The sequence below is a fragment of the Salmo salar genome, chromosome ssa06, assembly GCF_905237065.1.
Source record: "Salmo salar chromosome ssa06, Ssal_v3.1, whole genome shotgun sequence".
Classification (NCBI taxonomy): domain Eukaryota; kingdom Metazoa; phylum Chordata; class Actinopteri; order Salmoniformes; family Salmonidae; genus Salmo; species Salmo salar.
The window spans coordinates 40631626-40653434 of NC_059447.1; the positions used below are offsets into that span (position 1 = coordinate 40631626).

The 21809-nt window shown below is 44.3% G+C and overlaps 1 protein-coding gene across 1 annotated transcript; it reads left to right on the plus strand.

The window, feature by feature from the left end:
• The first annotated feature begins 4081 nt into the window (after nt 1-4081).
• LOC106607301 (serine/threonine-protein kinase 17A) lies at nt 4082-20357 on the plus strand. Its single transcript, XM_014204133.2, has 7 exons — nt 4082-4478; nt 10079-10291; nt 15527-15671; nt 17016-17142; nt 17261-17309; nt 17488-17667; nt 18353-20357. The coding sequence occupies exons 1-7, from the start codon at nt 4381-4383 to the stop codon at nt 18636-18638; spliced, it is 1098 nt and encodes a 365-aa protein (XP_014059608.1). The 5' UTR covers nt 4082-4380; the 3' UTR covers nt 18639-20357.
• The last annotated feature ends 1452 nt before the right edge of the window (nt 20358-21809 follow it).

The window sequence follows — 21809 nt, forward strand, 5'->3', positions numbered from 1 at the left end:
GGCTTTGAAATGCGATGCGTCTCATCGTTGATACCACACTTGGCGTGTGTGGAGACGGCACACCCTCCTCAGACCGCCTGCCTGCCTGCCTGCTGGTGCCTGTCCATGACATGCTGCCTCAGCCACGCTAACTCCCTCTCTGTCAAAAAACAACCAAAACAGAGAGAAAAGGTCATGGTGCTCCTTCTCTCAGACAGAAAAGGAAAGTCACAGTAGGTTATGAAAGCAGAAGATCTCCACTTAACTACTCCACGACAGTTACTGAGGAGCCTCATAAAGGAACAGCAGCAGATGCCTATCTACCAGCATGTGACAAGGTCTAGGCCTAGGGAGAAAAACACTTATATAACAAATATCCCCATTAACAGATCCTAGTGGCACTAAAAAAGAGAAAAGAAGAGAAATAACCATATTGATTACTTGGACAAAAGATCTGTTTCACTAACTTAAGGGCAGTTGTAACTAAGGGTGCTTGGCAGCGTACATTCCTCCTGATCTTTAAGTTCCCAATTCCCCCGGTACATTACACTCATCCCTTTCTCCCTCCACACAGATGATGGCAGACACCTCGTGTGAGGAAGGATTGCGTGTCACATGATCAGTCTTGTGAGGAAAGATTCACTTCGAGGGCCCTTTGCCTTGACATGTTTGTCTGTGTCTCCAGCTGGTCTCTCAGTGCTATTGGATGTCATTGGATTTGCAATGTTGTGACTGAGACAACGTGCCCAGCCACACCTCTGTGCTTGTTTGTTTCTTTTTCACCTGTGCTTACCGTATGGTCATGTAAGACTTGCACACAGTTTTATGCTACTCTTTTTCTGAACAGAACCATTTGGCTTACGTACATAGCTAAGAGTTCAGGTTTTCCCCTGATATACAGAACCAGTCAAATGCCCATTGAAGAACATCAGCCACATAACTTTGACACTTTATCTATCGGCTCCGATCCAAATCTTACACACGAATTGGGTTTTTGTTAAACAAAAAGCTTCTTTTTTTTTTACCAACAGCAGTCCAGACCGATTGGTTCCAGTCCCTCTGAAAGTGCTCACGGTTCCCAGGTCACAGCTGAACATCTCGTATTTATGTGAGTTGAACTGCAGACTGGTAGGCTAATTCAATGGTATGTTTTCATTAGGTCTCAGGGGCCGAGTAGAGCCCCCTCACTAACGTTGCCTGTCTGGACTCTGACCCCAGTTTTATGCAGGGTGATAGCGATGGGGGTCATGGCTTTGGAATGCACCCAGCCCAGACTTAAGGTAACAATTTGAGGAGGCAGGCAGCAACATTACAGGGTTATGTAACCCATAGTAGCCGGTCCTTAATGACTTCACAGGCCCTTTGGAATGTCCAATTCTCAGAAAGTCTCTCTTTTCACCGCTCTGTTTGTGGCAACACAAATTAGGTTTGGTATTGTAACCTTAACCAAATCCTTTGTCTGTGCTGTGCTGTGCTGTGATGTGATGTGCTGTGCTGTGCTGTGCAGTGGTGGAAAAAGTACTAAATTGTCATACTTGAGTAAAAGTAAAGATAAACTTCATAGAAAATTACTCAAATAAAAGTGAAAGTCATACAGTAAAATACTACTTGAGTAAAAGTCTAAAAGTATCAGGTTTAAAATGTACTTGAATACAGTGGTGGGAAAAGTACTGAATTGTCATAATTGAGTAAAAGTAAAAAGTAAAAGTAAATGCTATTTTTTTTTACTTAAATACTGTGCACCAGACCAGTGGCGATTTTCTAAGAAGCATTAGTTGTTTTCAATGGCCACCTGACAACCATAACTAGATGCCTGAATTTTAGATTGGGTTCTTTCCATTTTTCTTTTGTTGTTTCATTATTTATGCATTCCTGTTCTTTCCCTCTTAGCTGCTCACATATCGCTCTCCTTCAGTATAAACACAGGGAATGAGGATTGGGCTATCATGTACAAAAACAAAGACTCACCCAATTTCAAGATAAATATGTTTCCTACCATTATGACACCGTTGATTGATATTCAACGTCAGCAGCAGCAGTACATTTGCATTCTGCTACAGCAGGACCCTGTAAGCTGACTGGTCCTGTGAATGAATGGCTTGATAGAGATCAACATTGCACCTTGCCACATGTGGTCTTTCCAGTCTACACCATATGTAAAGTGAGGTCATAACCTCAACCTCTAGCCCCCCCCCCCCCCGCTCCCTTATTGTCTGGGATGTGTCTCAGCTGTGTAGGAAAACTATCCCCCATACAGAATGACCAGCTCTGTTTGTCCAGGGGGCAATCCACCCCAAAACAGGGGCCTTCAGCCCTAACATTGAACGTCCTCGGCCCAGGCCAGCCATGACGTCAGCAAGCCTCTGGCGCTTAGGTGACACATTTCCTAGGGGACGGAGCCCAGCCCAGGCCTGGTGCTGCTGCATCATGGGCCAACTCACTCTGCTCTGCTCTACTGCCAGTTGTAAACAGCAATTACTTAATGAGGATGCCTGAATTCCTGCCATGCATGCTGCCAAATTTACTGGGTCTCCATTGTGGCTGCCCAATATACTGGGTCTCCACTGTGTCTGACCAATTTACTGGGTCTCCACTGTGGCTGCCCAATATACTGGGTCTCCACCCAATATACAGCCCAATTGCTGGGTCTCCACTGTGTCTGCCCAATTTACTGGGTCTCCACTGTGGCTGCCCAATATACTGGGTCTCCACTGTGGTTGCCCAATTTACTGGGTCTCCACAGTGGCTGCCCAATATACTGGGTCTCCACAGTGGCTGCCCAATATACTGGGTTTCCATTGTGGCTGCCCAATTTGCTGGGTCTCCACTGTGTCTGCCCAATTTACTGGGTCTCCACTGTGGCTGCCCAATATACTGGGTCTCCACTGTGGTTGCCCAATTTACTGGGTCTCCACAGTGGCTGCCCAATATACTGGGTCTCCACAGTGGCTGCCCAATATACTGGGTTTCCATTGTGGCTGCCCAATTTGCTGGGTCTCCACTGTGTCTGCCCAATTTACTGGGTCTCCACTGTGGCTGCCCAATATACTGGGTCTCCACTGTGGTTGCCCAATTTACTGGGTCTCCACTGTGGCTGCCCAATTTACTGGGTCTCCACTACGGCTGCCCAACATGCTGGGTCTTCACTGTGGCTCCCCAATTTACTGGGTCTCCACTGTGGCTTCCCAGTATACTGGGTATATTCTGTGGCTGCCCAGGGAGGGATGCTTTCTTCTTATTTTGAGTCCTGATTAAATTATGTAATTATAAGATAAAGTGAAAACTGTGATCCTTGACGACTGCCCTACTTTTGAAGTTATTTTGGACTTTAACATTGTTACGGGCCATGGTATTTCAGGCCATGGTAGTTTCTACTTTGTGGGTTCCTTGTCTGAATCTGTCTTCCATGAATAAGCTGCCAACGGATGGGGACATGTTGTGCATTCTTGCCAGATGACAGGCAGCAGGGCAGGGGCACTGACATAAAATGTGCCACTCCTAGTGGCAAGTGAAGGATACACGTTCAGGATGAGAGAAGAGCAGTTCCTAGCATCATGCCCCATGGTCAGTCTGACTGACTGCCATGATTGCAGTATATGTGGGAGAGATGCATGCCTCACCTGGTAAAACCTTGCCCAAAGAAATGATTGACACATTTGATTGCTCACTTGCCTACAGCATGTTTCTGTTACATAAAACTCTTATTGTTTTTAGGTGTGTGTGTGTGTGTGTGTGTGTGTGTGTGTGTGTGTGTGTGTGTGTGTGTGTGTGTGTGTGTGTGTGTGTGTGTGTGTGTGTGTGTGTGTGTGTGTGTGTGTGTGTGTGTTGCAAAATCTAAGCAGTAGGTGGTAAAGTTTGGTTACTTACTACCTGCATTAGAGGTGTAGTTGTGTCCAATTTTTTAAAGACATCTACTGAGGCAGTAGGAGTAGGCAAACAGTTGAATGCCACCCCAAGTAGGCTAGTGCCTGTCTATCAGCCGTGTCGTAGTATGCGCACTGACTTTAACCCTCCCCTTAACAAAGCCAAATTACCATTGGCTTTCATGGCACAGCGTCACTGAGAAAGGCTGGCTCTGCGATAGAGCTAATTTTTGGGACTGTCCTATTTTCACGCAAACTAACATACAGCTGCGGTGTATTAGCACTTCCTACTTTAATGATTCATCTTTCTATATCTTGCCAGTCAACGTCTGTTCCTGAGAGTCACAGAATTAACCTGGGGATTTTTTTTGTGCTGAGAAGTTCGCTGTTCTGAAGTTTCATTACAAATTATTTTTCTCTTTATTTAGCTTCCTCTATATTTTTTTGGTCATGAAATTAACTTGAACGTATTGAACAGCTAATATAACTTCTGCCAAGGAAATATATTTTATCTCTCTCCAATCGGACTGCAATAACAATGATGAACAAGAACGGGATGGTGACAAAAATTCACACGAGAATTAGGACCGATCCTTTCACGAGCAATTATGAGTTACTTGGCAGAGAATTGGGCAGGTAAGTCGGATGAAATGTTTAATAGGTTACCCTGTCCAGATCATGAAATTATGAGCTAGAATAGATGTCAATGCGTGCTGCAGTGCGAAATTAACACGTGGGATGCAGGAATAAACACACTGTTAATTCTTTCAAGTGAGGAATTACAAATGTGAAATGTTTGTCTTTTTCTCTCTGCACTTGTAAACGGGACTAAGTGAACATTTCACCGTGTCGGCCCAATCCGGATGAGTGGCGCTGGCACTGCCATGGAGACTCTCGATCTGCGCCCATTAAATTGTTTTGTGTGGTTGGCATTTTTTGTTGTTGTATGGGATGTATTCTTTGTGTGAGCCCTGATATTTCTTTAAGTATAACCAGCCTGGTCTCATAGACTAGACGTAACATGGTAAACGTAATTCTGGGACACTTAAATTAGTATGATATGTTACTTTTGGTATGGTTACTTATGGCAAAAAAAGGTTGGTTGGCCAGGCGTATAACGTGGATGTCTAGCATGGGTGTTGGATTCTCATCACAAACAACTTTAGCATTTTAGCAACTTTAATCTACTTTTTAGCTACTTTGCAACTACCTAGCATGTTAGCCAACCCTTCCCCAACCTTAACACTTTAACTTAACTCCTAACGGTGGTGTAAAGTACTATATTTATATATTTTTTTTTTTGGGGGGGGGTCTCTGTACTCTAATATTTATATTTTTTTACAACTTTTACTTAACTACATTCCTATAGAAAATAATGTACTTTTTACTCCATACATTTACCCTGACACACAAGTAGTCATTACATTAATGCTTAGCAGGACAGAAATGGTCCACTTCAAACACTTATCAAGAGGTCATCCCTACTGCCTCTGCTCTGGTGGACTAACTAAACACACATGCTTCATTTGTAGTGTGCCCTGGCTATCTGCTAATAACAAATGTATGCCATCTGGGTTGCTTAATAGAAGGAATTTAAAATTATTTATTTTACCTTTTGTTAATTAAGTATAATTAAAACTAAATACTTTTAGACTTTTACTCAAGCATGACAAGTGAGTACTTTTTCCACCATTGACTCTTAACCCTAACTCCTAGCCTAGTGAACATTAGCAGCTAGCTAACGTTAGCAACAACAAATTGGAATTCATAAAATATCAAACTTTTTGCAAATTTGTAACGTTGTATGAATTGCAATTCATAACATATCATACTAAATGGATGATGGACAGCCACAAATGAATACATACCATATGAAACTTATCATACTAAATGGAGTGTTAGGATTTACGTACAGAATAATGTGAAATTGGTATAAAAAACTTGGTATTACGAGCTCTCTAATGCACAATTACATGGGTAGATCATTCTGAAAGGTGTTCATGACAAAGATGGTGGATAAATTAAGATAATTCACTCTGTCGTTTACCATTGACCAAAATTGTCAGTTCGGTCTACTTAACTGGGTGTGTCTCCCATAGACACAAATGCACTAGCAGCTGGGTCTGGTCTACTGACAGTAGTTAATTTACTTTAATTGAACCAGAAAAAACAGCGAGTGGGGTGTCTCACTCCCTCTTCTGTCTCTGTTCATCATCTTGTAGATGTTCTTGGGAGTCCACCTGACAACTGCGCAGGCACATATTTTCAGTCACAATAAAGAGCATCATAATTATGTCTCTTGTGGTCAGAGAACTGGTTTTGGTATGTGGGCTACTTTTTTTTTCAGGGCTGTTTTTTTTACATGAGTAAGGAGTTGATAAATGCGATGCAAACTAAACCTTGTTTTTCTATGTGGTGTTTTATTTTGGTACAGATGGTATGTTGAATGTTACTTCATTCTAAAACGGGACCATTTTTCTGCTCATGATACACATACAGTATCAACACTAGCACAAAAAAAAGTTTCCTTCATTTGGAATTCATCCCAGCCTCGAGCAATGGCATGTGAGACTTATCTGATTCTCCTTCAGTTGTGGCACATTCTGTCCCCTGTAAACTGAATTGAGATGTCAGAGGAGAACTTTACCCTAAATCCCTATTATCTCCCCTCTTTAACTGCTACTGCTGTGGGGGCCCTCAGTAGAAGGGTGAATATGCAATGCATTTTACCAGCCCCAGTATTATTAGCATGAAATATGCTCTGACCTACATGTACCATCACTGGACTCAGTAGCTCCCTATCTCTATCTCCACCATCCAAGTAATCTCTGGCATACACAGGAAGAGATGTTTGCTATTACTGTTTTATCCAGACCATGCCTACAGCCTCACCCATGGCTGTTTGTTTGGGTCTGTTACAGTGGGCTATTTCCCTGTTTTGTCCTGGGGGGTCAGGGTGGGGGATAACGTGCAATTACCATCAGTCTCCCTCCGCCCTGCTCCGGCCCCCTGTTCTCCACAGATCAGCGAGTGTGACATACCATGCATTTGAACCCAGACACTAAAATGTGTGCATTCCAAGGGGGTTGAATGGGGAGGTCTCAGAGATTTTTAAACTCTTTTAGAACCTGTTGACTAGGATTATTATATCATCTGCACATCACATCGCTTCTGTCTCAGGTGATATTGTACCAAAACCCCGTGCAACCGTCCTTTATAACTTCATAGAGACTGGGAGGTATTTCATTTCTCTCTTTTCTTGATAGAATGCAGTCGGGTGCTAAATAAAGACTCATTCACTTTGCCAGTTGGTAGCAGCCAGATTTCCCTGTCAGACACCATGGGACATCCTGGGCCAGCAGCCAGGACCTGGGGGGGCTGTTTGAGTTCTGAGAGAGCCCAGCGTCCTCTCGGCACTCCTTCCACCCCCATCTCTCTCTCCTCCTCATCCTCCTCCCATTACCTCCTCGCCCCCACAACATCCTGATCTGGCCTCATAAATCCCATTAAGTGCAGGAATGTGAGCTGTTGGATGCCAGGAGAGCAGCTTGTCAAGATTAGATGGCCAGTAGAAGAGGGATGGATCTCTCTTCCCCCCCCCCCCCCTTCTCTCTTCTCCACTATGTGTGAGACATTGTGGCCCCCGCTGGAGCGGATTTCCGCAATAACACCTTTGATGGCTTCTGAAATCTGCCTCGGATTGCTTCCCTTCAATGACCCCCCCCCAGCCCTCTCTGTAAATATGCTCACACAAATCAGGCATTTTGATAACGTAGAAGAGTTTTGACTTTGAGGTCAAGTTACAAGAGTTGCCATGAAAGGTATTGACTTTGAATTGGTTGGAACAGGTCCCTGTTTCTAGGTCAAATGGGTGTCCTCTGATATTTAGCCTAGATTTTTACTTAGCCTAGATCTTCACTATGCTTTAGAAGGACAGCAAAGGGGTTGTCATTAACAGAAATGTGTGGGGTTTTGTGTTGTCTGAGGGGAGTTTGTGTGAGAGAGGCAGCTGAAGGCGATCAGCTGTCTGTGCTCTCCAGACATGAGTCACTCCCCTTTTGAGAAACAGACCCCACAAGGAAAACAGTTTCTCAGTTAGATTAGTGCCATCACCACCACAAGTTTCTGGGTTGGTGTCTATGCATACTGAATGAAATTCCTTTTATGGTCCCCTGTTGATTTGACGATTGACACACCACACACATGCTGACGTGAAGCTGTGTAATGATGGATCTGCAAATCAGGTGTTGGTGTGTCTGCATAATTGCCTTTTCTGTGTTATTTGGGATTTACACAGAATGTTAATGACAACCTTCAAGCGGCAGACATGGTTTCTGTCTGAGTGTCTTTTGGAAGCAGCTTCCTGCTTGAGGAGAAGGCTGACAGTAAGGTCCTCTCTCATTGGTCAGACATTTTGAAGCGTGTTGACTTATGTCTGGATCCACCTCCTAACCCCTGTGCTCTTGTCTTTTGGTGTGTTACTACAGACAGTGTGAAAACAGCAGGGTAATGATGGCCTAGTTTAGCAACCTTTGACCTGTTGTCACCATCTTAAAAGCCCTCCTGTTTCTCCTCCGCATCGCCCGGGGTTTCTTTTAATTTCATCTGCAGTTCCCAGCACAGAGGTAGCTGCTCTGAACTTGGGGAATTGGCTAATTAAAGAAGAAAGACGACTGGTTTGGGTCTTTTTGATTAGGAACAATGTGCCCTAGCAATCCTCACTAGGGCTGGGAACCAGTGAGAGTGAGGAAGGAGGAACAGCCCACAGGGAATGGGCTTGTGCCAGCTAACATATCCAGGAGGAGTAGCAGGCTTTGGTTTACAGCACCGCCAGCCTGGAGGAAAGATGTGAGAAAATGACCGGAACCAAGCTGACATTCCCTCTCCATACAGGCACTGCTTTTAATAGCAGAACTGTAGGGATGCCATTATGTTTACCTGTGCAGTTTCTATGAATGGTTACCTTTCACTGCCAGGCTCTGTCTGGCCGAGACATCTGACTCCAAAGCAGTGTCTGTCATTTGTCAAGTAACATGGCAGAAACAGTTGTCAGTTGAATCAGGAAAGTGAGGAAAGGCCGAAATTCACTGCCAAATGATTTGCTAAGTGACGTTGCGGCCTCTTTTTTTTTTACATAAAAAAAAAAAAAAATTGTATTTTTTATATATATTTAAAAAAAATAATAATAATAATTTCAGGGGTTGGGAGGACTCTGCTGTGGCCTCCTGAACCCCGTTCTCCCCTTGTCCAGCCCCAGGGAAGTAGGTGGTCCTAGTGCAGGGGCTGCCATGTTTGCTGGTCAGCCTGCACAGGCCTTTGTGTGGCTGTCTGAGGAGATGCAGGGTCCTGCCAAAGGTCTGGGTGGAGGCGTTTGGGAATTCCATTTGTCCCCCGCCGCTGTAAGAATGGGAAGTGTACAAGGCTCCTTTATTGTCCTGGGATGGTGTTTGTAGAAGGCTGGACACAGTGGGGTGATTCTACACATCGGATTTCCTGCCCACACCCGCAGCCTGACCCACAACACCTCTGCTGAATCCATCAATGTATGCAGCAGCAAATGGAATGCTGAGATGCTATTCTAGAATTGTGGTTGTACGTTCCTCTTTTTTCTTTTCTCTGGGGTTGGGGCTTGTGGACAGACAACAAGCCCAGCTGTTGAGCTCCTCTCTTTATGTTGACTTTTAAAGAGTGCGATTAATCTTATCACCCCCTCGCCTGTCCATACAGCCACTCAGGCCCAACCGTCACTCCTATCTCCTGCCTGTCAGGCCCTCCACTGTGGAGGAGGAAGAGGAGAGAGGGATATCTTACTACACTGATGAGGGAGCCTATCACTTGGTGTTTATCAGTCTTATATTGCATAACAATGGTAGATGACTCCATGTGTATCCCTCTGTTTTGTAATACCACTCAGTCCACCTCTTCATTTTCCTTGGTGGTCTTTCAGTGGCCTGTGCAGCCTACCTATTGTAATCTGTTTCACTGCACTGCCATTTTTTATTTATTTTTTGCTTTATTGGTTGCGTCATAATTGTTTGGAACTCCTCAGTGCTGTAATTGCTGTTTATCTCTGCCATGATTACTCCCTGCAGGTTCATGGCCAGAGTCAATCAGATTTACCGATAAGACATTGAAGACAACCAAGTCAAACGTGTAAGCCTACTGTAAATTAAACTGTTAATTGTGTTTCTGTTTATTCAACATATCCCTTTCCCCCACTATTTTTCTCTTCCCAGGGGAAAGTTTGCTGTGGTGAAGAAGTGCATTGAAAAGGCGACGGGGAAGGAGCACGCTGCCAAGTTCTTGAGGAAGCGTCGGAAGGGTGAGGACTGCCGCATGGACATCCTCAACGAGATCGCTGTTCTGGAGTCAGCCAAGGCTAACCCTTATGTGGTGGCGCTGCATGAGGTCTACGAGACCAACTCTGAGATCATCCTCATCCTCGAGTGGTGAGTGAACTCGTATGCATCAAAACGCAAAGACCATGGAAAAACGTGGTGTGTACAGTATGTGAGTGTGTTTGGATCTCTGCACCGCCCTTAGTTCATGTCGCCAGTGACGGGAGAAAATGCTGGTGATGGTAATCTAGAAGACCTTTTAAACTCTCCGTACATGTTGATGCTCCACCACAATGCAGCACTGCCAGGAAAAACGGATGAAATGATAAGGTTCCTAATGAGGGGGGAAATGAAAAACCATTATGCGCCATTTACCAAAAATACTTTCCATCTCTGCAGGTTTTTCTATTTCTGCGTAGTTTCGAGGGGTTTTGATTGATGTGGTCGCCTGAGTCAAAATGTATTCTGATTAATATAAAACATGGGATTTTTTTATTGTGATCTTTGTTTCAAAACCGCATGAGTACTTGCATAGACGGGATGTTGAGTGACGTGAATGTTGGGTTTCTTGAGAAATGGTAGATTACATCTCTCCAGTCTAACCCTAACACGTCGACTTCCTGTGTTGCACTCTTTCTTCTGAGGATGCAGCTGTGTGTCACTCAAGAGTTTCTCACCTTAGCAACAGCTGCGTGTGCACGCACACCATACACACGCATGCCTGCTTGAACCTTGTAACCTTATAAGGAAATGATAACTCCCCTGTGGTTGGTCGCTGTGCTCATAGCCACATCCCCGATTTTTGTTGTTACCTTGTCTGACTGTGATTGTGTCAGTGTTCCTGTAAACAGACGGACGAAGATGGACCAAATGACTCAATCTAGAAGATTCTTGAGAATAAGTATTTGTCACATGATATATTTTTAAGGAAAACTAGCATCAGTCAAATTAATTCATCATGCTTCAAAGCATCCATTCCATCCAAATACAGGTGAACCAGTCAGCATCTGAGCTGCATCCATCTGATCAACAAAGCATGGAGGTCAGGGTGAAAGGATCTGTCTGGTGTCATACCCTATGACCACTATCTAGCGTATGTGCAATGGCTGTCCTCCATGACCACTCTGGTCTTATTCTAATTAGGAGCCAGAGATAGTAATAAGCATCGTAATGATCCCCGAGCCCCATTTTACAAATGGACAACACCACACCAATCAGTTAATCTAGAAAACCACAAGACTGTGTCCCCTCTTGACCCTGGTCTGGTCATAAACCACCCACATCTCCACCCATTCCCCTCCTAGACATAGAATGCTCCTGCAGAACAAAAGGTTCCCTATAGGAGTGGGGGGGGGGTTGTGTTATGTGTTTGGCCTTGGATCCCAGTGTGAAATGAGGAAGCAGAGCCACTATTTCATGCCTTCAGGGGGTCAGCTCTGCAGGGGCAGGCACTGGTCCATAGCCCTGCACTAGCTGCCAGATAACTTTGCGCTTCCTTGTGCAGTCTTCCTTTATCTGTTTGAGAGTTTCTTATAGGCCTATGTTCATCCAGATCCCAGTATAGGTTATGGCTCCTAGTGAAGTCCCCTACTAACTTGGTAATCTGCAGCCATTGAGACGCTGTTGCAGCCTGTATGACTGTGAACTCTTTGCCTGTTAAAGGGCTCTCTGACCTCAGCGTGGGCTAGCTTTGCTGCAAACCAGAGAATAATGTTCTGTTTCCTGTGGGTTTACATAGAAGCAGTTAGTGACGCTCTCAAAAGTAGCACGCACACACAAAGTAGCATACTCATACTCACACATTGGCACACATTGGTCTGCACATAGCCACAACCACATCCCCACGCAACGTATGAGAAATGGAAACGATAAACGAAATGTTCCTCATCAGTAAGTTTAAACCCAGTCTGCACGAGCACCACAAACGCACCACATAACGACTAGTCTGAAATGAAAATGCCACTTTAATGAGAAATGAACCTGCATCATCACTGCTTAGAACGCGTTCTGACGGTTTAATCATAATGGTTTTCTGTACTCGGGAGGGGGGGGCACAGTCCATGGCCTGCTTCTGATGGTGGTGAATAGTTGCAAGAAATACATTTCTTCAATGGTTCTACAACAAACCTTAGATTGTCATCTGTGTGTTCCCAACTTGCTACATGTCTTGTCAAGGAAACCCATGGTGTTACCGGAGATCAAACAACCCTCTAGGATGAGACCAAACATCTTACGTTGTTGTCATTTTGACAAATACAGTATTGTGCATGTGCATTTCTAGAGGTCTACATTATATGTTGGGAAAATTAGATGAACCAAGTCACCTGACGTTAGCTGTGTGTACACTGTGACCTTGGAAAAACTACAGTTTGGTCCAACACTACATATTTGTTTACCATCTGGCAAACGATACAAGTGTTGTGAATACTGTACTCGGCTGTTTCACCTCAGAGGCCTTGAACTCATGACACTGCTGTAAACTGAGGTAACTTCAGATAAGAGGAACTCAAAATCCTAACCAATTACAGGCAATCGGATAGTCTTGGGAATGGCGGTCCGGTCCACAGATTGCCCGGCCAATCATAACCATAGAGGAGCTTTAAAGCTTTACAGGGTATGTTTATGAAAATGTATCACTTTGACTCACTCGAGCTTGATCTTTCAATGCTGATGGAATCATTCCTGAGGTCATTTTTTTTTCTACAACAGTTTTTCAGCCTCTCTGTAATTGGGAAAGAGGGTGATTTCTTCTTCTTGTCCTCTTCATTCTGCTTTCATCCTGAAGTGTAATGGTATCTGATGTTTTTACGTGGGTATTGAGACATCTTACGCAACGGAAATTGAAACCCTCACCTCCAGTCCATGTCGGCCATTTTATCTTTGTCACTTCAAATGTACGCAGTCCTCAGATAAGTAAATGGATTATGTAAGAGTCTTTGACACATCTCCACTGTCTGGCATGGGCTGCCCTTCATTTAAAACTGCAATAAAGTCTTCAGGAAATCTTTTTAGGAACTAGTAAAAGTGTTTTTGAGGATGAGGCGCTGTCTAGTTAATTGTATTCCAATTTTCGAAATGGGAAAAGCCTCCTTGGAAAAACTGTTTGTACCGCTTTCTCTTCATTCTACTAAGGTTTGACACATCAAGTCTCCTGCAACTGGAGGATGAGTTGTCACAGCATAATTCCATCTAAATGATGACATCTCTGACACCAGAGTCTATGTACTGAGAACACAATGCAGTCAACATACAGGCCTTGTGAGAAGTGATCAGTAGTAGGCTTTGAGGTTTTCTCTGTTTGGTAGCTGGCCAGCAAGAGCATAATGCCTGTTCCTGGAGATCTTAAACCCAGACTAACCAAGTTGGCTTGTGATAATGCAGCCATTATTGTAAAGGACACACGTAAATACACTCTGTCCCACATCCTCTCATTGAGAAACTCATGGCTCATCTGTCTTCAGCTCATTCTCGAGTAGCTCTTTGCCTGTCCAATCCTGATGTTCTGCAGGTGACGGCTACTGTGAGTCTCTTTGATGGGACTCTGCACAGTTCTTCTGTCTTAAGTGGATGGGAAACCATTCCATGTCATCTGTCTGCTGACTGACAGTGGGGAGACTGATCCACTGAGGCATAGAGGGAGAAATGAGACCATACCTCTCCTGCCATCATGTTTTTGTATCAGATCTTTCCGAAGTGTTTGGAGTGTATGTCCTCAGTCCATTTCATTTCTACAGGATGGCTCTTGTTAGTACTAAAAACCTTGTCTCCTCCTAGATGAGTTTATTGAAGTCTTTTTGAGGGTATCTTTGTTTCTGCCTATTGGTAATTAGTTCAAACGGGGAAAGGAAGGCGTGGGATAATTAGACCTATTTGAGTCAATTGTATTCAATTGAGACCCAGCACATGGAACAGATGAATGAGTGGCACGATCAGTTAGCTTTTATTTTATAATCATGCAGTTGTCAGCAAGCATAAATCAAAGCCATGCTTCCAACGACACTGATGTCTCTCATTTCCTCTCTACCCCCCCAAAGCTGGTAAACTAGGCCTGCTATGCACATTTGGTATACATGGGTACTGTAGGGACTTTGGGGGGGGGGGGGGTCAAAAGAGACGGCCAGCAATAAATGTGTGGAGCCCCAAACGAAAGGGGATTTATATGGCCCAATGATGGATATCCAGAAAAACAGAACCTCATATTTTCACAGCTGAGGACAGTGAAGGTGAGGATGCAACGGTGCGAGGCTAACCAGGGATTGGATGGTGTGGTTATGTAACAGTTATGCCAGGGCCATGGTCGCAGATTTCCTCTCAAGATAAAAAGCATGTGTGCCGACTAAATCCCGCACACATGGCTGTGCTATTTGGCAAGCGTCCTCTCTTCAGGCTTCATCTGCTTTGGAGAAGCATCCAACGTAAATGTGCAATGTCCCAGACGGCATTGCTTACTTACCATTGTTACACAAGCATGACGAGGCTTGACAAACCAGGAATTTTGCCTTAACAAAAAATGAGATGTCACCATTTTTTATTTATTTGGTAATTAGCCTTTCTATTTTCAAAGTGGATCCAAAAAATAGGATACCCCCCCCCCAATCCTGAGCAGTTAGGAGTGGATGCCCAGATTGGATTAACTTCCAATTTTTGGGGAGTGACACAGCAATGTGGTGGTAATCCCTACAATTTAGTGTTCTATCCACTACTGTAAAACTATGGGATTGTTTCAGTGTGCTGTCTTAGGTAACTCTTTATTCTATGACAGGGATCTCTAGTTTGATAGAGATCCCATATCAAACTACCCTTTTTTTTATTTATTTTTTATTTAACTGATCTGGAATGTGTGTTACTATGGAAAGCCTTATCCGGGACTGGCACTGACTGATATGGGTCCTCGTATCTCGAGTCAAAGCTGAGGTCAGGGAGGCACCATTTTTCTTCTGATTTCCGTGCGGGAACGTCGGAGTGCCACAGACAGGAGTCACATGCTTTGTGTGTGGATGTGAGGACGGACCCTGTTCCCAAGCCCAAAGTACAATAACCACAGGACCAGTTGCGTAACTTTTTTAAATAAAAAAATCACGTGCTAGGGCTCGACTCACTGTGTATGTGATAACGGGATAGGGGTGTGATTGGCATTGTCATCATGTTTGAGTTGATAGTGGTACAAATGCAGTGATTTACAGTGTAAGGGTGTATACTATTCTTCATGAGTGGAAATGCTTTACAATGCATAATCAGCAATCAATCACAGCAGCCCATGTTAAAACTACAGATCTAATAAACACGTACTGTTTGTTCATCTCATCAGTGAATCTATTTTGATCCTCCATTGCCTCTGTTTTCCAGTGCTGCCGGTGGAGAGATCTTCAACCAGTGTGTTGCGGAGAACGACGAGGCCTTCACAGAGAAGGATGTGATCAGGTTGGCCAGACAGATCCTCACTGGCGTGGCCTGTCTGCACCGCAACAACGTGGTCCACTTGGACCTGAAGGTCAGTAGAAAGCTAATCTCGCCACCCAGAACCAAATCAGCTACTAGTTACGGCTGTCAAAGCGAGAGACTAGTTAAAAAAATAAATAAAAATAGGGCACCCTGGAATGGGCGACTGTTTCTCAACTGCCATATTTCTCCCTTTAAGCAATGAACCCCTTAATGTGGCAGAGCAGTAACTCTCCCTGTACATGGGACATGTCTAGCAAAAAAAGACGCCCGTCCAAGTTACTCTGTTAGCATTTTAACGAGTGACAACTGTTTTTATGTGAATGCTGCGTCGTTTTCGTCCCGGAGTTCCCGCTCTTAAAAAATGAACCCTGTCAGGGTCTGGTTTCTCTCTGTAGAACTTATTTAGTAAAATACTGCAGGGTTGTGTCGCAGAAGACACAGAACAAAAGCTGTAAGTTTTATAGGTTTGTTTTGTCTGGCCAGTGATGTCAAAAAATGTATTGTTGATAATGATGAATAAAAAAACACTTTTGGAGCGTGTTAGAACTTGGCAGGCAGGTTATATATGAAGAAACCCTCCTCTGATCCAGGGGGGTTTATGAGCAGGGTTTTTGGGTGAGGGGGACTGAACCGACTCTGTCCCCAGACTAGATTTTATTGGCTCCCCATTTTCCTTTTCTCCTCCCCCAGTGATACAGTATTAAATCTATTCCTGGTGAAATGTCACAGGCTGGCTGTCTCAGGCTCTGGTCTGTCTCTTGTGCCTTCATTATCCTAGATTTTTAAAATGTATTTTACCTTATTTAACTAGGCAAGTCAGTTAAGAACAAGTTCTTATTTACAATGACGGCCTACCCCACCAAAGCCTCCCCTTACCCGGGCGACGCTGGGCCAATTGTGCACCGCCCTATGGGACTCCCGATCACAGCTGGTTGTGATAATGCCCAGGATCGAACCTGGGTCTGTAGTGACGGCTCTAGCACTGCGATGCAGTGCCTTAGTCCGCTGCGCTACTTGGTCCTCCAAGATGTCCTGTCCAAAGGCCCCAGGCCAGGAATCGAGCCAGTATGACCCGGAGGTTAAGCATCCTATATGATATAGGAGCCATCTGATCAGCCCTCCAAGACATCCCACCTTTTCTAGGAATCATCTAATAGGCTAAGGGGATGAACCTGGTTTAGTGATATTGATGTAACCAAATTGAATCCCTCTGGGGCTGTACACTCTGTGGGTTTGGCTTATTCATGTAGATTAGACTCTTTAGTGGGAGGCCTTGAGTCTCAATGACTTCTTAACTGATTAACTATCTAGCATGGTATGTGACCTCTGTCAATTCACTTACCATGCACTCTTTGGATTTGGTCTCATCTGTCTTCTCGGTCTCGCCCCTCAGCCCCAGAACATCCTGCTGACCAGTGCCATCCCACTGGGTGATATCCGCATCGTGGACTTTGGCCTGTCCAGACGCATGGACAGTGTGACAGAAGTCCGAGAGATCCTGGGCACCCCGGAGTATGTGGGTGAGTCTTGCCTCCTGCAGTCGGTTTATATCAATAAGGAAGCTAGATAAGCAATTCTTAACTTCAGTACTGTAAAAATGTTTATCAGGACTAATTGGCGTTATCTATGCTCTTCCAGCTCCAGAGATCCTGAACTATGAACCCATCAGCATAGCGACAGACATGTGGTGAGTATGAGCTAAAGGGACTGTGTCAAGCAGATATCAGCTAGTGTCCTCAATACATCTCGTTTTTTCCAGAAGCCATAAAATATTGATATCACCAGCCAGCTCCACAGTGGAAGTCTGAGAAAAATACTTCCCCATGTCTTGTAGTCTGACACCTTTTCCCTCCTCCTCCTCTCAGGTCCATAGGGGTCCTGACCTACGTCATGCTGACGGGCGAGTCTCCGTTCCTGGGTGACAGCAAGCAGGAGACCTTCCTGAACATCTCCCAGGTCAACGTGGACTACTCCCAGGATGCCTTCGAGGGCGTCTCCTCCCTCGCCATTGACTTCATCAAGACCCTGCTGCTCAAAAACCCCAGGTGAGGAACAGGATAGGTTCAAGAGTCAACACTCAGTTAGTTCAGTGCCACAGCCCAACCGATGGATGTTCTCCCACATGTCCCATAGTGAGTTCAACGCTAATTAACACGTGAATGATGTGATTCATACTGCTGCTTGCGGCACATCCTCGTTAAGTCTCCCGACGCGTGGTAATGTATATGAACAATTTAATATAAGGATACTGGTCCTTGTTACGTTCCATCTATTAACACATTGTGTCACCACTGTCACTTTGATCAAGTGTTCCAGCACAGAAGGGCTAAATACTGTGTCACCATGTCTCAAGGACAAACAGCAGTAGTCTATCGCTGTGATCCAGGGCCATGATCTTCACTCAATATAATTGAATTGCTGCAGATTATCGGCGGTATAAAAAAGTGCAAAAACATTCCTGTGTGTCTGAGTAATCCCAAAGAGGGGAAAAAGTGGGTTTTCAAACAGACTGTCAGGGAAAGAAGTGTCTGAGGGAAGGGGAGGTACAGGAAGTTGTGTAACTGTGTATTTGTCACTTTTTTTACCATTGGCTTTCCTTTACATATATTCACCTTAGCTTATTTCAGTTTTACTTTCAAAACGGATGAACAGAAGCTTTAAAGTCCTTGCTGCCTAGACATTGATTGATTTGAGATCTGACACGCATCCTCTCTGTCTGTGTGTCCACAGGAAGCGAGCCACTGCAGCGGAGTGCCTTAACCACCCCTGGCTGAATGGACCAGCTGACCTCTACACCCAGCTCCACGCCAGCTCTCTACCCTCATTGGACGAGCCTGAGACCAGCCAATCCGAGTCTGAGCCTGAGAGCCCGGCACCCTCCCCAGAGCTGGAGAGCAGGGGTTCGTACCTGATATGCCCCGGTCAGGTAGACCTGAAGACAGGCCGCAATGCCTTTTCCTTCACTTCTGAGCCCTTCCCCGCACTGCCAGAGATCCAACAAGAGCTCATCTGCTGAGGAAGGGCTCCACTAGACACTGTGTAGTGAGTGACTGGACTGTTGTCACAGAATGGACACTGTCTGGAAGCCAGTGAGACCTGGTCTGGTCCGACGCAGGGCCTCCAGCTCTGTTTGACTCTGTATGTGTGCTGTTGCTACTGCTGCGATGGATGTGTGATATCTGTCTGAGCTCAGCTGACCGTGTGCAGTAAATCCATGCGTGTTTGATGCATGTTACCCTGTGCTGATTAGTGTGCTGATGTGTGGCGTCTGGTAATGAGCCACACTGACACACTTTAATGCATGTGTAGCGAGGGTACTGTAACTGTATGAGTGCTGTGAATGGAAGGAGTGGGCCAGTTCTTTGTGCTCGGCTATGAAGACTAGAACAGTGGGACTGACTTCATCCATCACTTGGTCTGGTCTGCACTCTCGGTGAAGGAAGTCCTGCTTTGTCCCAGGCTGCGTTGATCCCATGTTGGCCCTCAACCTGGCTCTCACCTTGGCTGCCCTTCACGTTCCACTCCCTACCTGACCTTTTGAACCAGGACTTCTCCTCTCCTTTGTGAGGATGTAACTGCTCACCCTGAGAGGAAATGACGTTGGCCAACAGGAAGTTGGAACCACTTTGCTTTTGTTGAGGTCTGAGCCTTAAATGCCTTTCATGATGATGTTGATTATGAAGGATGCCTATGTGGTTAGACAGATGTCCCTAGATGAGATGCTGCCTACGCAGCAAAGGATAACTAACTGACTGACTGACTGTGTTAGGGGAGTGCCCTCACAGAAACCAGCCAGAAGGGTTCAAAATAGTCTTCTCTGATTTTGTTCGTGTTCATATGACCACTTCAGGCCCCCAAACATAGAAAGCCATCTCAATCACCACATCTATTTAAATCACATCCTTTGTTTAGTGTAAGGACAATCTTGATGTCAATTTAAAGCACTTTTTTTATTTTAAAAATGAACTACACAAATGGTCAGAAAGTAATAACCAAAGTCTTGATGAAATGGCTCAAAAAGCACAGTTTAGTTGAATGATTAATTAAGACACAAATGTACATGGCCACTTCCCACCATCTATTGTTAATATATTTGCATCACTCGTTTCCACCAAGTGCCATAATGTTCACCTGTTGTGTTGATGTTTCTGTTTATTCTTGTAAGATTTTTGTTGTTGCTATTGTTGCACAATTTCCATGTACTCATGTTTGAAATATCAGTTTGCCATATTGGATATGTCACAATATATTTCCCTTCAGGCATTGTGAACCGATGTCTTTTTGAAGAGGAAGTGACTAGGATTCAATGACGTCACAATCATTTTGAATTGTGGCGTCAATGACAGTTCAATGATTTGCAACCAATGGAAAGGCTTTGAAGGAAGCTCCTTTTGGATATGTGGTGTTTGAGAGAAATTACTCTTGAGGACTTCTCAAAAAGTACTGAAATGTATGTTTGATAGTGTAAGAATAATCTGTAAAATATTTTAATATCCATAATGTATGAACATTTTAATAATTATTGTATGCCTCTTTTTTTTGTTTTTTTATTTTTATCTTGACTCTGTACTTATGACTTTCATTCCTGGTTACTGCTCATGAATTTCAGGCAGGTTTGCACTTGTGTCCAGGTGGACGTTACATTGAAATGAATAAATGTTGATGGCATGCCTCGCAAAAATGTATCGAAGAACAATAAATGTACATGTTGTATTAAACTATTCATCTTGATGAATTTACTTCATTGTGTGCTCTGTTTAGACATGGAACAACCACTGCGTGTCTTGTGCCCTCAACCACAAAGCTTTAGTCTTGTCAGAATGTAGTTCCTTGTACAAAGGACCAGGGAACCATTGTGACCCATTGTAACATTCTCCTCTTGTGTGCTGAATATTATGGTCTCTTCACTTGAAAAACATTCCTCCAAACTACAGTATCTTTAGTTTACACTTAAGACCATTTCCCAAGTGTCTGTTTTTTTGGTATTTTGGGGAAACAAGTTAAATGTAGCAAGAAGAACTGATGGGTTTCCAGAAACATCTAGCCACTCTTCACAGGAAATACCAGTGTCACTTGAAAAGGGTCATGCTGTGGTGCTTTCTTCACTGGTTGTGTGTGTACACACACACTCTGTTCAACCTGCTGCAAGTAAACAAAGGAGACTGTCCCTGCATGCCAATGTTCTGGATTCTTGCTTTAATGTGCTCTTCCGCTGAGGGTCGGCACTGGGCCCAGTCCAGCTAGCTCCACTCAGGCCGTGTTGAGCTCTGGATGGACGGACGGGCCCTGCCTGGAGTGACCGTTTCCCTTGAATATCCTTCTCAGACCTTTGGAATGCAAGAAATGTTAGTAACTTTCCCTCTCCCTTTATTCACCCTTGTTAATATAGCCTTTGTTTTCTCAGCAGGAGTGGCTCTGTTTTGCACCATTGCTATATTTTCACACCTACCAACCCCATACACACATTCATACCCTCGCACGCACACGTTATGCAAACCATGACAGAGAGAGCCTATGTTGCTGGGTTTCACAGTTGCGGGAACATTTTGTCCTCATATCTGGAAGACGGCCATTGTGAGGATTTAAAAAAAATAATAATAATTCAGGTGTAGTTATATCAAGACCAAAGCCTTCATGGAAGAACTACAGCTCAAAACCACTGGACCAATGAAAAGAATAAAGCAAAGCTTCCATAGACACTAAGATAACCTGCTCTCTGGAGGAGAAGCAAAGGCTTTGGCGTAGAGGTTTTCCTTTGGTTTATCACTCTTGGCCATCTCTTTCTACCAAAGCAGGACATAACAAATTGATTCAATGATCTGTTACAGCATCTAACTCATCGCCTTTGACCTTCGCCCTCACATCTCCAGCCATGATGTTAGTAGTACTCTATGTGTGAACTGTGTTGCTGATGTACAAAACAAAATGTGGCCGTTCTGTTTGAAAATGTCAGACATCTGGATTCTAAATCGTTCCTGCTTAAAGCAGCCAGCAAGCTTTTTGTTCCCTGGTAACCAAGCGTCCTAAAAGAGCAGAAGTTGTCATAACCTTGATCCTGAGTTGAAAATGTAACAGGGAATCAGAAAAGCAGAACGTGGGGAAGGGGAGAAATCTTTTGTCTTCCCATATAGACGCCATTGACTGAACTCAACATCCCCAGTTACAAAACCAAGATTGACCATGTTTG

Bases quoted from the DNA above. Each gene is read 5' to 3' on its own strand.
- LOC106607301 (XM_014204133.2), top strand. From the start codon at position 4,381: ATGATGAACAAGAACGGGATGGTGACAAAAATTCACACGAGAATTAGG. The intron at 10,292-15,526 runs GTGAGTGAACTC...TCTGTTTTCCAG, and splicing joins ATCATCCTCATCCTCGAGTG to TGCTGCCGGTGGAGAGATCT. The intron at 17,668-18,352 runs GTGAGGAACAGG...GTGTGTCCACAG, and splicing joins CTGCTGCTCAAAAACCCCAG to GAAGCGAGCCACTGCAGCGG.